Consider the following 18,887-nt stretch of genomic DNA (forward strand, 5'->3'; position numbering starts at 1 on the left):
AAGGTCCCTAAATTGACACAAATTAGACCACTGGACAAAAATATGAAGCAAACACTGGAAATACACAAACATTTGTTCTGAGACTGAAGGACGTTACTTTTTTAGTAAATGTGCGTTCAAATTAAGGCCAATGGCGTGAATTTTTTGAAATATTGTAAAGAAATTTCTGGAAAAAAGTGGTACAATTTCACCAGAAACGTTTTAACATTTAAAAAAAAAATTATAAAATTTCTCAAAACAAATAAAAGTAAAAAAAATAAAAGGTAAAATTTCTCAAAAAAAAAGCTTTTAAAAAATCTAGAAAAAATGATAACATTTCTCAAAAAAAAGTTTTTAAAAATCTAGAAAAAATGATAAAATTTCTTTTAAAAAAAAGGTTTAAAAAAAAATCTAGAAAATATCTAGAAAAAAATGATAAAATTTCTCAAAAAAAGTTTAAAAAAAATCTAGAAAAAATGATAAAATTTCTTTAAAAAAAAAGTTTTTAAAAATCTATTTAAAAAAACAAGTGAAAAAATAAATAAATCTAGAAAAAAATGATAAAATTTCTCAAAAAAAAGTTTTAAAAATCTAGAAAAAAATTAGAATTATTGTCTTGTTTTAAATGCGTCTTCCTTTTTATTTGTCCAGCAAGCATCATGACAGGGAGAACGGCTTCTCGCTCCCATGTTAAACAAGGTTTTTCATGAAAGTGACGATAAATTTAATTGAATTGAACTTGAACTGAATTTAGCAGAACAACGTAGCTCTGAGTTTAGATCAGTTCAGAGGTTTGAAGACGCTAGAAACAGTAACTTTCAGCGTTGAGCTTCCAGAAAGTCTCAAGAATTAAAAAAACAACAAGTAATATTTTAAAAACACACCATCAGTTCTGACACATTTGACCTCTTTCAAAGAAACTGCAGCTTTAAAATGCACTGAGACTTTAAAGGGATAGTTCACCCAAAATTCAAATTTCACTCATTATCTACTCACCCTCATGTCAACTAAGAGCTGTGAGAATTTTCAGAGTCCTCCGTTCCTTCTCTGAGTTACGGGGGGGTCCGCGCAGCAGTATTTGTCCATATAATGGTTGTCAATGGACACCAACTTTCTTTGTCCAAAAAGACACACCAAAAAACATCCAAATACCTCCATAGTGCTCATCTGTAATGTCCCTCTTGTCTTGAAGCCCCGACATGAGAAATTTTTCCGCCGGTCAGTGCAAATCACGCGAGATTGGCACTGACACAGGAAGAGCAGTGAACTGAGACACTGGGAGCTTCCGCTACGAACAAGCTTAAAATATAGACTTATTTAATTTTTTTCGGAACAATTTCTCATGTCGGGGCTTCAATACAAGAGGGACATTACAGACCAGCACTATGGAGGTATTTGGATATTTTTTGGTGTGTCTTTTTGGACGAAGAAAGTTGGTGTCCATTGACAACCATTATATGGACAAATACTGCTGCACGGACCCCCCCGTAACTCAGAGAAGGAACGGAGGACTCTGAAAATTCTCACAGCTCTTAGTCGTCATGAGGGTGAGTAGATAATGAGTGAAATTTGAATTTTGGGTGAACTATCCCTTTAATACTGGACTGAAGGAACCGGTGAGCAGAGTCTGACTGATCTGAGCAGCAATGTCCTGTGAGCAGGTCTAAATGATCGCAGGTCCAAGTCCAGATTCACAGTTTGAACTGAAATAACTTTTATTCATGAAATGAAACAGAGAGGAGGAAGTTAAACTGTGTGTGAAACCAGAAGCTCATTAATAATCGTTTCTTAATGATGCTGATCAGCAGCAGCAGCAGCTTCATCAGAGTGTAAAGCTGTAACACACACACACACACACACACACACACACACACACACACACACACACACACACACACACACACACACACACACACACTCACACACACACACACACACACACACACACACACACACACACACACACACACACACACACACACACACACACACACACACACACACACACACACTCACACACACACAGCTCAGTGCAGCCTCACACCCACTCACTGTCGACTTCCTCTCACATCAAACACCAGGACTCGGTTCTTCTTCTTGTTCCTGCATCACAGCCTCGTTACGACCCTGATAGGAAACATGATAAATGTTAATGTTACATTATAACAACATAATAACGGTGTTGTAACTGTGCTGCAGCTGGACGTGCTGTGTAACGGGGAGATCATGGGCCGGGATCACAAATAAAAGTGACATTTCTCAAAATAAAAAAAGTAAAAAAAAAAAATTTTTAATCTAGAAAAAATTTGTAAAATTTCTCCCAAAAAAAAGTTTTTAAAAAATCTCGAAAAAAATGGTAAAATTTCTCTAAAAAAGTTAAAAAAGAAAAAAAAAATCTCGAAAAAAAATTATAAGATTTCTACAAAAAAAGGAAAAAAAAATCTAGAAAAGATTTATAAAATTTCTGTAAAAAAAAAGAAAATCTAGAAAAAAATGGTAAAATTTCTCAAAAAAAAGAAAAAAAAAATCTAGAAAAAATGGCAAGATTTCTCAAAAGAAATGTAAAGAAATTCTAGAAAAAATGGTAAAATTTCTCATAAAAAGGAGAAAAATAACAAAAATCTAGAAATTTTTTTTGAAGATTTCTCCAAAAAAAGTAAAAGAAAAATCTAGAAAAGATTTATAAAATTAATTTTAAAAAAAAGAAAAATCTAGAAAAAAATGGTGAAATTTCACAAAATAAAAAGTCAATATAAAAAAAAAAAATCTAGAAAAAATGGTCAAATTTCTCAAAAAGTTTTTTAAAAAATCTAGAAAAAAAAGATAAAATTGCTTTAAAAAAAAAGTATATATACTGTATATTAAAAAAAAAGCCTCACACCCACTCACTGTCGACTTCCTCTCACATCACATCAAACACCAGGACTCAGTTCTTCTTGTTCCTGCATCACAGACCCTTAACCTAATGTAAATATCACATTATAACAACATAATAAAGGTGTAATAGAGATGTAATAACTGTGTAATAGAGGTGTAATAGAGGTGTTATATGTGCTGCAGCTGGACGTGCTGTGTAACGGGGAGATCATGGGCCGGGACCACACGCTGGAGTTCATCTACATGACGCGCTGGCGGCTTCACGGAGAGAACGTAAGAGACACGCTCACTTCCTGTTGACGCCTGCATTCATGCATTCTGCTGCTACAGGAAATTATGCTGTTGTGTGTATATGCATGTGTGTGTATGTGTGTGTGTGTGTGTGTGTGTGTGTGTGTGTGTGTGTGTGTGTGTGTGTGTGTGTGTGTGTGTGTGTGTGTGTGTGTGTGTGTGTGTTGTGTGTGTGTGTGTTGTGTGTGTGTGTGTTGTGTAGTCACAGTGTGGGGGTTCGCTCACGTCGTCTGAGCTGAAACCTGTTTTTATTCTGGGGTCGGGGGAGTTTCACTATGACACGATCAGAGTCAGAATGAAAGTAAATAAACAAAATGTTCCCAGAATTAGATTAGTGTGTGTGTGTGTGTGTGTGTGTGTGTGTGTGTGTGTGTGTGTGTGTGTGTGTGTGTGTGTGTGTGTGTGTGTGTGTGTGTGTGTGTGTGTGTGTGTGTGTGTGTGTGTGTGTGAATGACTTCTCTATTCAGCTTTAACCTGATGACTCAGTCGAAGCAGAACGAGACGTCAGACTCTGACAGGAAACTTTTCCCTCTGGAGTTTTTATTCAGGTGTTGTTATTGTTGTTGTTCACCTCAGACTGGGCTTGGGCGGTATTACGGTAATACCGTAAACTGCAGGTGTTTAAAAATAGCAACGGTATCAGTTTCAATACCGTCATGAAAAAATGCAATGCACTTATACAGGAGATAAGGATTAAATATGAAATAAAAGTCATTTAATGTCTAAAATTGATTATATGTCCAGTAGCACTTATGTGTGGTTGAATTTTCAGTTAGTTTAATATGTTTTAGCCTACTTTTACCTGCCCACCCCCCCCCCCCCCCCCCCCACACTCCCCCGTCGGACACGTTCCGCCATAGCCACTCACATCACACACACATCACACAGCCAGATCGCTCTGCACACAGTTTATGAACTTGATTAGTTTCAACAAGTCGGTCGGGTTTTACCGTTATGCCCGTTTATCACCAATAAACACAGTAGATGATGGTGAGTGACTGAGCTGAGGCTGCGGGTGAGCTGGCCCTTCAAAATAAAAGCCCTATAGCCTTTCATATACAGTTCGGTCATATTGATTTTGACAAGACACGACTCCAAATGTTTTTTGTTTTTTCCTGCGACCAGTCGACCAATGAGATTTTGGTTTGCTAATGTTTAGCCCTGGTATTCAGTTTCTGATTGGTGAAGACACAATTAATTTAATAATAATTGATTTAATTATCAAAATTTGGATACCGCCCAAGCCTACCTCAGACCTGTTTGTATCTGGACCAGGAGTATTAGTTACAGTTCACTAAAACTAAAACTAGAACTGAGAACAACTAAGACTAATGCCCAATTCCAATTGTAATTTTCATACCTAGCCCTTAATTGCCCCTTGAAACGGAGCTACATCATCAGTCGTCTCTGCTGGCTTTCACATAAGCAGACGTGACGAGCGTTTAGCTTTTGCCACAAATCCTGTATTCAAAACCATGTTAACTTAACAAAATAAAATAAAATGTAATGCAGACTGACCGGTTCATTGTAAAACATTTATTTATTTATTGATGTATGTACGTAACAGTTATAGGCTCCAGAGCCCCCAGGCAGTGCTGCTCCTCTGTCCAATACACACATGAAGCTTCACTTTTCATTCAAACAAACTAATGCGACTGCCACAATTGTTACATTTCCTCAATGAGACCAACATTTATCTCCTAAAAAGAATGTAACCAGCCGGTGGTAAACCTTTAAAAACCTGCGGGTAAGTTAATTAGTGATCGTCTTTTCCCCTGGGATGAGGACGGAGGTTGGCCGGCTCTCAGGACGGGGTGGTGTCTCTGTGACGAGCCGTTGATCTGCTCCACAGGTGGAGCTTCACTTCTCCCAAAAACATCGGAATAAACGTCTAAACATTATATTAGTTATAGTTCACTAAAACTAAAACTGGAACTAAGACTAAGACTAAATAAATACTACAACTAAAGCTGGGCATACACTGTGCAATATTTTTAATCGTTTGATTCAGCTCCGTCTCAAACTGCACGACCAAGTAGGTCTCTGAGTTCAAAAGTTCACAGCCCATGAATCATGTTCTCACACTGTACGTCCATAAACCACACGTCGGACTTTTGTATCTGGAACTGCAGCGTCAAAAAGAAGCACGCCGAAGATGCTCAACAAAAACAAACGCGCTACCTTGGCAGATCGGCTCGTGGCGCTGCTTCTACTGTGCGACACCTTCACAAGGAGCGACCAGGATTTCAAACAAGTTTCAACAAGTTTAAACAAGCTCAGCCTGAGGTGTTAATCTCTCCTCGTTACCCCACGTATCCACCACTTTATTTTCCCATGATCCATTGCGTCACACCACAACAGAAGTGGGTTTTAGTAGCATTCTAGCGAGCGGCTAACTAGTAGCGTTAGCGGCTAACTGGTAGCGTTAGCCACCGGTTCTAGCGAGCGGCTAACTGGTAGCGTTAGCGGCTAACTAGTAGCGTTAGCCACCGGTTCTAGCGAGCGGCTAACTGGTAGCGTTAGCGGCTAACTGGTAGCGTTAGCCACCGGTGTAGGTACCAAATGTGGGGGCTCCGGGCTGCCAAAACCGTTTTGACTAAATCTGATGTTTGTTAAGTCTATAAAACGAATTATTGAACAAACATTACTATTTGTGTGTGCACGTTTTTGTAATTAGTCATGGTTATCATAGTTGTTAGCTTTGCTGCTGCTGACAGCTAAGTTAGCATAGCAGCAGCTAAGCTAACATCAGGACGTCAGCTGTTAAAACCCTCCCGTTGTCGGACACGACATGAAACTACTCCAGTTAGCTCAGTCATGTTGTAACTAGGATATCCGCTGGAGAAATTTTTTTTTCATGGAGCGTTTATTGAGTTATTTAAGACACTGGTAACGGCTAACAGCTAACAGCTAATGGTGGAATCGAGTATCATGGCGACACCCAGCGTCGTTCTCCGGAAAGTGGTGGATACGGCACCAAAAAAATAGTCGCGCGAGTGGCAAACCGGCTCAAAATGAGCCGACAATCGCACAGTGTATGTCCGGCTTTAGACTAAATAAAAACTAATTAAAAACTAGTCAATTCCTCTAAAATAAAAACTAAACTAAAACTGATTCATCACTTGTTGAACTCACTGAAACTAAACTGAAATAAATAAAAAAGCAAACTGAAAAACAAAATAAAAATAGAAACTGAACCTCCTCCTCCTCCTCCTCCTCCTCCTCCTCCTCCTCCTCCTCCTCCTCCTCCTCTTCCTCTTCCTCCTCTGACAGGAATCTGCAGCTTCTTCTTCGTTTTTTTTTTTTTCCCAGAATTTCATCTCAAACTTTTCACGTTTCCTCTCAACCGTCGCACAAAAGTTTTTTGGGGGATTTTTAACAACTCACATGAAGTTCCCGTTGAACTCATAACCAACATGAATAATTATCAGGACTGATGATGATGATGAAGGTGAAGATGGTTTGACTGATGAAATGAATAATAACTCCTGATTATGAGACTTTAACATCGATCAGAACAGAACTGAGAAGATACAAGAGAAGAATTATAAACTACATCATCAAACAAAACTAAATGGTTTTGTAAAACAAATTTGTGGTTTTATATTTCAGATATCGTCCACGTATAAAAGACAAAATCTATGAAACTCAGGTTTGGAGAATAAGAATCTAACAACACAAACACATGAAACTCTCTGTCCTACGTCAGATTGAAATGAAAAACTTTACAAAGAAATATAGAAATATTTAGTTTAATCATTCAGATTACTTTTTGTTTCATTTTGTTTTTGAGCCTCTACAGTTCAGAACTTTCTTAACTTTCTTTTCTTTTTCTTTTAATAAACAGACAGACAAGGAAAAACATAATAAAGTAATCAGACATTATGATGATAATAATAATAATGATTATAACCTAGATGAACCTAGATGAATTTATTTGTCCTTTTCAAGGAAAATTGTTTTCACCATTGCGTACAAACGGCCTCGAGAAGTGCAAATTACATTCATTTACATTTCCCACATTTCATACACCACAATTACATAGAGACATAAGAACATAAAACATAAGACATAAGACCCTGTACCCCACATTTACATGAACATTCCCCATGGTTATGTTCTTTTCATTGTCTTATTTAGTTCAGCTATAACAATAAATAAGTAGATTAAAAAAAGCAACAACAAAACATACTAATTGTAATAATTACATAAGGTTTCAATCAGAGGAAACATTTTCATAAATATATGCACTAGGTACAACAACAAATACATGAGTTACAATTAAACATACTTTACAAATCATTTGTTATAGAATCTAACAACACAAACACACAAAACTCTTTGAACTCTTTAAAAAAAACCAGGACTTGACCATATGTGTGAAAGATGAACTGGACCTCACACACACACACACACACACACACACACACATGGAAACACAACAACACACACACTCAGCAGGAGTTCTTGTCCTGGTTTAGTCTGAAGTGTCGCCACCGACGGCTTCAGGCGTCGGGGTCGTCTTCCTGTGGTTCAGTGGGCCAGAGTGTGTGTGTGTGTGTGGGTGTGTGTGTGTGTGTGTGTGTGTGTCTGTGTGTGTGTGTGTGTGTGTGTGTGTGTGTGTGTGTGTGTGTGTGTGTGTGTGTGTGTGAGTGAACACATTCCTGCGCTCAGCGGCTGAATGTCGGTCTGTTTTTCCTGCACGTGCGTCTTCACATGAACGATGAGCTGGTGAAAGGTCTCGTCCAGCAGAGGAGACGACAGAGCAGCACAGACAGCTGGAGGAGGGGGGGGGGCATGTGAATCTTAAAGGGATAGTTCAACATTTAGTCAAATTGGCCCATCACCATAATCCCTATAGTCATACCAGTAGGTTCGTTACCTTTAATTGTCGGTGCAAGCTGTTTTTAGAACGGCGGAGCAGAGCCGTGAGCTGCTCAGAGCTACGCTACGGAGGCTCATTATGGGATTTCTTGGTTTCCCTCATCAAACTCATCAAATACACAATCCAACAACTCCACAACGCTCTGGTGGACAAGTTGTGAGCTGCACATTCACCACGCTATGAGATAATAACACAACGTTACCACACAGAGTTGTTGTAGAGGTAAATACAGAGACTGTTGATGAAAAACTGTCCCTGAAGGCAACGTGCATCAGCGGTTTTGCATGAATTTCCCTCTAAACAAAGTCGGATGTTCAGGATATTCTGCTTTAATCCAGAATGTAAATTGAAGTTTCCTGTGAAGTGATGAAGGTGGAGAGCCGGTCAGTCCACACGTTTATTACACAAGGTGCGATAAAGCATGTGAATCACCTGCTGCAGTGAACCTGTAGTTTAAACAGCACTGTTGCTTTTTCTTTTAAATGCAGCATTCTTCTTGTTGGCGGTCGTTGGTTCTTCTGTCGTCTCATTGAGTCTTTGTGTTTTGAGCTAAAAAGGCTGCCGTAGTTGTTTTTGGGAACTGCAATGCATTCTGGGATCTTGGCCTGTGAATATTTCACATCAACAATGGAAAAGACCAGAAACCACGAAACAAACTGAGTCCAAAGGAGATCGATGCTTCAGCAGCTCAGCTGAACCACGACGCATGAAGAAGGAAAAAAAACTTTGTGCAGAATCAAAGTGCACAACAACGCAACAAATACGACCTACCGCATATCAGTCGTCATGGAAACATGATGCTCTGCCAGCGGTGTGTGTTGTTGTGTGAACGTGAAGCGAACGAGCTGAAGAATGAAACGATGGATCATTTCCATCTCCAGAGTTCATGATGTTTCACGTTGAGACGATTCTCTGTTTCACTTTATTTGACACCAGAACAAAATCTAAATCCCTTCACGCAGCTGCACAGAGAGAGAGTGTGTGTGTGTGTGTGTGTGTGTGTGTGTAATAATTAAAGTGTGTAGACAGAAGTGCTGAGTGCGGCGGTGACAGAGATCGGTCTCTGTTGTTCTGAGCCGTGATGCAGCAGAATGCAGGAGGAGACGACAGCAGCTGTTTCTCTGCTGCAGCTGCTCACACACACACACACACACACACACACACACACACACACACACACACACACACACACACACACACTCGACCTCTCACTTCCTGAATGAATTTTGCATGAAAACAGCGACGACGGATCCAAACAGCTTCTAACAGGCTGAAGGAACCACTAACGTCTCTAACGTCCACTGTGATGATGTCACAGGACGGACAATGACATCATCCTCCGAGGAAGCACTCGTCTTCTTTACTGCAAATACTCAAAAAATCTTACCAAGAATATTTGTCTTATTTCTAGTCAAAACAAATCTAATTATAGCTAAAATCAGACTCATCACATTAAAAAGCAGCTTGTTTTTAGACACTTTTTACTTCTTTCAAGCAGATTTTCACTTGGAATAAGTAGAAAAATCTGATAGTGGAGCAAGTTTTTCTTCCTTATTACAAACACAAAAAACTTATTTCAAGTGAAAATGAGTTTGAAACAAGTGAAAATGATCTAAAAACAAGTTGATTTTTAGGTGATGAGTCTTATTTTAAGTGAAAACAGTTTAGTTTTGACTAGAAATGAGACAAATATTCTTGGAAAGATTTAGAGTTTTTGCAGTGTTCTTCTCTGTAAAGTGACATCACTGATGAAAGACAAAAACTGAAGTTCCAGATGTTGTTGACGTCTGGGCCGTGTCAGATGTGATGATGATGATGAAGCCGACACTCTGCTCTTTTGGTTTTTCGGCACTTGAACGTCTCGTGGCTCTGTGTTGAATACAGATGTTGCGTTTGAGGACATCAGGTCTGATTTACGACTCGTTGGAGATGAGCAGCAGCAGCAGCAGCTCCGTCAACTCTCGGCCTTTTAATGGAAACTGGTTCAAGCTCTGGATCCAGGAAACCTGCAGCCGTTTGAATCTGTCAGTACGGAAATAAAAGTGTTGGACTGTTTTATTCCACTCACAGGTTTATTAGGACTCTGAACTGTGCAGGATGTGAGCAGATACGACTTTAAAGGAGAAATATTCTGCCTCTTTTCCACAAATGAAACCAGTTCCCAGGTTCTTAAAGTCGTGTCTGTTCTGCTTCGGTCCAAATCCCCCGAGGATCAAACATCACAGCTCTCTCTGTTCAGAACGGCTGGTTTCAGTGTCTGTCCCTTTAAATGCAAATGAGCCGCTGCTCACCAGGCCCCGCCCCCTCTACTGGTACCTGTACTCACAGGTAGGGGTGGGGTTATGCAAATTCGAGGGAACAGCTGGTAGAACCACATGGATTTCAACCTCAGGAGCCTGAAAATCACTGATTTATTTATCAATTCTCTATGAAATATGTTAAAGAGCCGTCAGAAAGTGATATTTCCATGATATTTCCCCTTTAAACGAGCTTTATGGTCCTAGAAATATCTCTCAGAGGCCAAGCCGTTTTATTTTATTTACCCTCTACCAACCAATCAATACATAAATAGATAATAATCTATTGTACTGGCTCATCTGCTGCTTTAGTCCCACTGCCACTGTCACCAAAGGAAACAAGTTCATTTCTCTAATTAAAGTGAATTGTCGAGTCAAGTCACAGTTTATTTATAGAAAAGCCCATTTTAAAACCAGCTCAGTCGACCAGTTATAAATATTACAATATAGTTCATAAAGGTCAATATAATAATGAATAAAACTAATTTAGTAAATAAAAAAAGCTGCACACGCTGGCGCCATCTTGACCGGATGTGTTTGTGTTAATCGTGGTCGTATCCCTCCGCCGCTCACTCTAGTTCCACTTACTTCCTGTTTGTCATAATCAGTAATTATGTGGGAAAGGTTGAAGTGAGTAATTAATTAGTCGTTAATCATTAATTATTATCAGTAATTAATCATTAATCTTAATTAATCAGTAATTAAGTGAGTTTTTGTCTTCACGAGAACAAAAACTGAACTTTTGGACGGTGACGTCGTCGTTCAGCTTCGACTTCCTGGACGTTTTAATCTTTGCAGAGCAGCAGCAGCTTCACTCAGTGTGTGTGTGTGTGTGTGTGTGTTTGTGATGATGTAACAACCTTATAACTTTGCAGCAGCGTCGTCGTCGTATTTTCAAACTTTAATTCTCTCTCTGTGTCTCCTTCTCTCAGACGTATCCCATGGTTCTGGAGTACCGGCCACGCATCGACTTCGGCTGAAGTACGGCTATAAGAAGAGGACCATACACACACACACACACACACACACATTTTCACCTTCACACACACACACACACACACACTCACACACACAGACAGATCAGATGCCCACAATGTGCAGAGAGAGAAAGATTTAAATGTATTTTTGTACAGCCGATGATGAAGTGACACGTTGTTATGGTGAAGAGGTTTTATGCTATAGAATAATATATGCTATAATATATGATATTTTTAAATGTACGTCCCTGTGCCTAAAAACCTGTCGATCAGAACTGAAGTACGACCATATCTTCACTTTGCCTGTTTAACTCTGTAGATTAAATGTTGATTTTCTACCGTTGACGCAGCTTTGTCATGTTTGTCACATTCCTACTGTACACTGTAAATCAACTTTTATTCCTGATCCTCACACACATTCACCTGACACCTGTGGTGACAGATTCCAGATTCTTGGAGTCGACTCTTCCACGTTTCACCAGTGTTAAAAAAAAAAAACACAAACGGCAAATTAACTGGTTGCACATTTACATGTCGATGAAAAATGTATTTGCACCGTCTCAAATTTTAGGGGCAAAAGTCTGGAGCCCTGAATTGAAGTGAGCTCATGAGTTTATGGAGCCATCAGAGGAGGGATGTGAATCTTTGGGTGTATCATATGCACATGCTCATTAAATGTGCATCACCTGTAACAACGGTGCTGTTGGAAACTCTCCAGCCAGTTGACCTGCAGCTGCACAAACGAGCTGTCAGAGGAGCCTGAGAGCCTCTTCAGCTGCTGTTTGGCTGCACTTTGTAGAAAAAGAGTTCAAAATGTGAAGATCTGAGCAACGATCAGCTGAGCCAGAGCTCCATCCAGAATCATAGAGGAAATTCTTACATTAATCAATTTTCCCCCACCCCGACATCAGAGCTCACAGAGCTAAAGGAACAACTGAGATAAGAAGAAAGAGTAACAGAGAGAACTGAGCCTTCAGAGCTTCTCCTGTGTTTTCTCTGCTGAATGAGACCAGACAGGAAGTAGCGAGGCCCCGCCCCTTTTCTGGTGAACACCTGTAGTGTCTCAAATCACACACTTCTCTTAGTGCACATCTTTACAGGACACTATAAAGAAGTGCACTTACTTACTTACTCAACAGTGTAGCTACCGTCTCAAATCAAACACTGCCGCTGCGCACTGACTGGAAATGACTCCACAGCTTCTTCTACTTTTTAAAGGCTGATTGCAACCGGCCGTTGGAGCTCCATCGCCGACACTTGACAGCGCTTTTTGCCGATCAAAACGAGCTGTTAAGTTGTGTTTTATTGTGTTAGTGTTGTTGTTGTGTTGTTTTGAGGATTTTTTTAAAAGACATTTACACTGGTGTAGCGCACTACATTTTCACACACTGGTGAACGGCTACTCAAAACTTTAAGTGTAAGTGCAGAAGTGTGCGATTTGGGACACACCACCGGACCAGCTCTGATGATGATGATGATGATGATGATGCAGCTGCAACCAGGTAACAAACAATGATCTCATCAGCAACAATTACACACATTAACCAGCATCATTTTGTTCAATCAGAGACAGTAAAATATAAAATACGTTTTTATATGTTTCTGATAAATAGACACACAGAGACCTAATAACAATCTATAAATAGACAACACTGTGGTGAAGCAGCAGGTGCACCGCAGCTTCATCTCTCACTAACGCTCCGCCAACATGTCTACACACACACACACACACACACACACACACACACACACACACACACACACACACACACACACACACACACACACTCTCGTCCTTCCAGCTGCTCGTCTTCGCCCTTGTCGTTGTTTTTCCAGCTCAGAGTTTTGTAGGTCGCAGCTTCCTGTGATCAGATCAACCGATCAGATCTTTATTTAAAATGTCAGCGTCGACACAAACGAACAAAACTGTTTCTCAGTGTGGATGAAGATGAGATGGAGATCTTTACAATAATATTTAAACACGAAATAAAACTTTAAAGAAGAGCTGATAAGGAACATGTAAAGCTCCATAGCTACATTCTGTTATTTTTACTTTCACTTAGTCGCACATTGAAAACCAGAAGTTGTGGTTAAAACCGCGCAGCTGAATGACTCAGAGCTGGAAACTGTTTTAATCCAATATTTATTCAGTCTATCAAATGAATTCTTTATTTGTTTTTTCTTATTTTGTCAAAATTTAGTGTGTGTGTGTGTGTGTGTGTGTGTGTGTGTGTGTGTGTGTGTGTGTGTGTGTGTGTGTGTGTGTGTAGGACAGTTAAAGCAGAAGGTTTAGTTCATTCAGCAGCAGACGACGACGGAGCTTCAGTCACTTCCTGTGGTTCAGCTCGCGTGACAAACTGTAACAGACTTTTCTCTCATCACATGTTTAGACGTTTAGATGTTTTAACGTTTTAAACTCTGGTTTCAAACAGATAAATGAATAAAAGTGATGAACTGAGTCGGATTCAGGAGTTTTTGCTGCTTTAAGGTCAAAAGGTCAAAGTTCCAGCTCAGGACAAACGTGACAAAGTGTTTATTTATAACAGAAATGTATTTATTCAACACTTTTCAAAGAGCTTTGCATTCAAGAAGAAGAAGAACATCTGGAGTGGACATGACACCAAAACATCTGTCTGCAATAAAATATGTAAAAACTCTGATCAGAGATGAGACGGATGATTAAAGGTGGATCAAAGAGGAAAAACAACAACAGCAACATGTTGAAGAAGTGAACTGAACCTTTAACCTTCAGATGTTCCAGCTCTGAAACATCTGGACTCACATCTGGACTGAAGTCTGTCGCACCGACACCGCTGCAGAAACTGAACAACTCCTGGAGCAGCACAGAGGTTAGTGTTAATGATAAGATAATGTTAAGCTGAAGTTTTCTGCTGGTTTCAGTTGAACAGAAATGTTTTTATTGCCCAGAGCAGAAAGTAAAGGTCAGTTTACTGCACAAGGAACTTGACCTGGTGTCAGGAGCAACACAAAGGTACAAAAAATAGTAATACATAGTGATAAAATAAACATTTTTAATAAAATAAGATAATATAAAATAGAATTAATTAAAATATTTGGTAACTCTTTAATTTACAGGCTGCTAATTACATGATAATGTCAAGAAACAACGGTCGATTCATGCTTTTCATGCTTTCAATTTTTTGCAGAAGGCCAGAATTTTTTCTCCACCAAGTCCTTGTAATTGTTAATTACAATAAATTATTTCTGGGCAATTTTTATTTTTTTCACTTTTTAATTTTTTTAATTAATTAATTAATTTTTACAAAAAATAGAAAAAACCTACATACAAAATGAGCATACAGCCCCTGACATTTTTAAATGAAATAAATGAAGTAAGAAAATGAATTTCTGGGCTATTTCTATGCAATAAATCATTATTTAATGGCTATATTTGTCGATATTACTATGAAATTGAGCGTTATTTATAGGGTATTTCTAGACACTATGACGCAATTACTTGTTATTTCTTGGCTATTTTTTAAAGGTGCATTGTGTAGGAATTCCTCCCATCTAGCGTTGTGGTTGTATATCTCAAGCAACTCAGTCGTATTTTTCATGCTGCATTCAGGTGAAATTGGGCAGACGGCAGACGGACGACAGCCGCTGCATAAACAAGCCTCTATGTAAACAAGTGGTTCGTCAGCACGAGGCAAAACAATACACGTGACGATACGTTGTCATGGCGATGTGGTATTGTTTTACCGGCTTTCTCTGGACTTCTGTGACTAAAATGACATCTGGTTTGTTAGCGACGGCCGTCTGCCCGACTGCAGGTGAATGCAGCATCAGTGTAACGCTCCATTCCTCCTCACTGGAGATATTACTGGTTAATGAAAAACTGACTGAAGAACCAAATAATCAATTTTCCTGAATAGAGAACAGGAGAAGTTACACAATGTCCCTTTAACGTCTCATCAGCTCTCTCTGTTTTACGTGGGGCCCTGAACGCAGCACTGATCCAACAAACACAGTGTGAACATGCACTTAAGATTCCTCCTCCTCCTCCTCCTCCTCCTCCTCCTCCCATCATGCGTCTCTACCATCTGCTGTGTAACTTGTCTCGACCTTTGACCCCTGGTATCTGTGTGGGGTGCGGTTGGATGGCGGCGTTGGGCCGGTGGCGTCGGGGCGAGGTCGTCGTCGTCGGACCGGCTGCATTCTGCTGATACGACAGAGTCACGTTTCTGATACAGTATGGGATGTATTTATAGTGACCAGCTGCAGCGCAGGGAGGAACGAGGCCTTAACCAGGTCCTTGAAGGCACCACGCTTCATCCTCAGGGCCCAGTTCATTTGTAAAATAATCTAAAAGTTAACTTTATTTACTCATCACTGTTATGGTTTAAAATTAGGTGTAAAAATATAGATAAATGTATATATACTACATTAGAAATATTGTTTATTAGACTTATCTGAACTGAATTTAAATTATATTTTGTTTCTGAATCCACTAAACAGATGGGATCAGAATAATCCAGATGTTTTGGATCAAAGTTTTCCTGATCTTACCAGGCTGCTGCTGCTTTTTCTGTATTCTGTGTATACTGTATATCTATCTTTGTCTTTATTCTATTCTATTCAATTCTTTTTATATAAATGTGCGTATTATTTTGCACTAGAATATTTGGTTACCCTTTAATTTAATTTTAGGCCGCTAGTTACGTACGGAATGGAGCGTTACACTGATGCTGCATTCACCTGCAGTCAGGCAGACGGCCGTCGCTAACAAACCAGATGTCGTTTTAGTCACAGAAGTCCAGAGAAAGCCGGTAAAACGCGGGTCAGGTTTATGCCGTTACGTTGCAGCGGCTGTCGTCCATCTGCCGTCTGCCCAATTTCAGGTGAATGCAGCATGAAAAATACCATTGAGTTGCTTGAGATATACAACCACAGCTAGATGGGAGGAATTCCTACACAATGTACCTTTAATGATCAATAGATTTTTTTTAAAGTTGTATTTTTATATCTGAATATTTCTACTTTTTACAACTCTGACGATGCACACACACCCACACACACACACCCACGACCCCACACACACACACACACACACACACATGCACACCGATGAGGAGTGCGTCTCACTGCTGAGGTGATGTATATGTTATTTATAAGAGGAGGATGTCAGTTATTTTTATAAGTGACATTGCAGATGATGTGTGTGTGTGTGTGTGTGTGTGTGTGTGTGTGTGTGTGTGTGTGTGTGTGTGTGTGTGTGTGTGTGTGTGTGTGTGTGTGTGTGTGTGTGTTCACATATGATTCTGTGTGACATGCTGGTGTAAAATGCATGAGTGTGTGTGACTTGCGCATAATAGCATCTGACTTTGCACCTCCTCAGTGTGTGTGTGTGACTTTATCTGTGAGACATGTACGTGTCAGTGTGTGTGTGTGTGTGTGTGTGGTGATATTTACAGCAGCAGCTCCACCTGCAGATGTCGTCACCTCCTTGGTCACATGTCGCTCTTTGCTGCCCTAAGAAGGTAAAAACTAGAGGTAGACGTTTGTGTTACAGTAAAGCTCCTTCAGAATAAAGGTAGATGTTTGTGTTAAAGCTCCATACAGTATAAAGGTAGATGTTTGTGTTAAAGCTCCATACAGTATAAAGGTAGATGTTTGTGTTAAAGCTCCATACAGTATAAAGGTAGATGTTTGTGTTAAAGCTCCATACAGTATAAAGGTAGATGTTTGTGTTAAAGCTCCATACAGTATAAAGGTAGATGTTTGTGTTAAAGCTCCATACAGTATAAAGGTAGATGTTTGTGTTAAAGCTCCATACAGTATAAAGGTAGATGTTTGTGTTAAAGCTCCTTCAGTATAAAGGTAGATGTTTGTGTTAAAGCTCCATACAGTATAAAGGTAGATGTTTGTGTTAAAGCTCCATACAGTATAAAGGTAGATGTTTGTATTAAAGCTCCATACAGTATAAAGGTAGATGTTTGTGTTAAAGCTCCATACAGTATAAAGGTAGATGTTTGTGTCCACATTTGGACTTGGTCTGAACCATCTCATTCATTCATCTGATGCTGTAATTGATCTGAATATACGACCAGCAGCTAAATCTGGCTCCGCCTCCTTTTGCCAGAAACTGGTCACGACGGCCGATGATGATGATGATGATGAACGTTCCCCGGGTCATGCAGCAGCTGAGATATCTGCCGTTAACAGTCAATCACAATCACTCAACCCCTCCTATCATCTCATCCTGTCTCCTCCTGTGTACGGGAAGCATGCTGGGACATTCCTGGAGCGCCGGAGCGATGATGTCGTCGTCGTGGCGTCGACTCAGCAGCAGCAGCAGCAGCGGCGTCAGTGGCCATTTGTGGACTCAGACCTGGTGACAAATGAAGATGCCAGAGGAGTGAGTGACTGAGGGTGAAGAGGTCGTTCAGATTTAAAGGGATAGTTCAACATTTTTCTGCAAATTGGCCCATTGCCATAATCCCTATAGTCATAGCAGTAGGTTTGTTACCTTTAATTGTCGGTGCAAGCTGTTTTTAGAACGGCGGAGCCGTGAGCTGCTCAGAGCTACGCTACGGAGGCTCATTATGGGATTTCTTGGTTTCCCTCATCATCAAACTCATCAAATACACAATCCAACAACTCCACAACGCTCTGGTGGACAAGTTGTGAGCTGCACATTCACCACGCTATGAGATAATAACACAACGTTACCACACAGAGTTGTTTTAGAGGGAAATTCATGCAAAACCGCTGATGCACGTTGCCTTCAGGGACAGTTTTTCATCAACAGTCTCTGTATTTCCCTCTAAAACAACTCTGTGTGGTAACGTTGTGTTATTATCTCATAGCGTGGTGAATGTGCAGCTCACAACTTGTCCACCAGAGCGTTGTGGAGTTGTTGGATTGTGTATTTGATGAGTTTGATGAGGGAAACCAAGAAATCCCATAATGAGCCTCCGTAGCGTAGCTCTGAGCAGCTCACGGCTCTGCTCCGCCGTTCTAAAAACAGCTTGCACCGACAATTAAAGGTAACGAACCTACTGCTATGACTATAGGGATTATGGCAATGGGCCAGTTTGACAAAATGTTGAACTATCCCTTTAGCAGTGTGAAGAGGAAGAGAGGGGGGGGGGGGCAAGGGAGGGGGCGGAGCTTAGAGTATGACATCATCATCATCATCACATTTACAGTAATAAACCAGCAGCAGCTCCACAGAGTGACTGATGGAGCAGAGATCAGAGGACGAGATGCACCTGTTCACCGTCATCACACACACACACACACACACACACACACACACACACACACACACACACACACACACACACACACACACACACACACACACACACACACACCGGCCTGTCAGTACGGAGGATGAATGGCGTCTGGACGTGTCGCTGACGGCTCAGCGTGGAGGCTGAAAGACGATCTGATGACTCAGCGTTTTTCTCTTCAATTTCCTCCATTAAAAACTATTTATACTCTATTTATTCACCGTGTCTCTTCTCTTCGCTCCATTTAAGATGAACCGGTCGATCAGATTGATGAGGAAGCAGCTGAGGGACCGGTGAGAGGAAGATCGTGTTAAAGGTCAAC

General features: G+C 40.2%; 1 protein-coding gene across 4 annotated transcripts in view; it reads left to right on the forward strand.

Moving 5' to 3' along the window:
• Positions 1-11,587, forward strand: part of pcgf5a (polycomb group ring finger 5a) — a 28,263-nt gene extending 16,676 nt beyond the window's left edge. For all 4 annotated transcript variants that reach the window (XM_083987788.1, XM_083987790.1, XM_083987789.1 and 1 more), the window contains exons 8-9: positions 3,040-3,129; positions 11,262-11,587. In XM_083987788.1, the coding sequence (XP_083843914.1) occupies positions 3,040-3,129; positions 11,262-11,309 (138 nt within the window). In that variant the 3' untranslated portion in view covers positions 11,310-11,587. The remainder of the gene's footprint in view (positions 1-3,039; positions 3,130-11,261) is intronic.
• The last annotated feature ends 7,300 nt before the right edge of the window (positions 11,588-18,887 follow it).

This window comes from Trachurus trachurus (genome assembly GCF_905171665.1).
Source record: "Trachurus trachurus genome assembly, chromosome: 15".
NCBI lineage: Eukaryota > Metazoa > Chordata > Actinopteri > Carangiformes > Carangidae > Trachurus > Trachurus trachurus.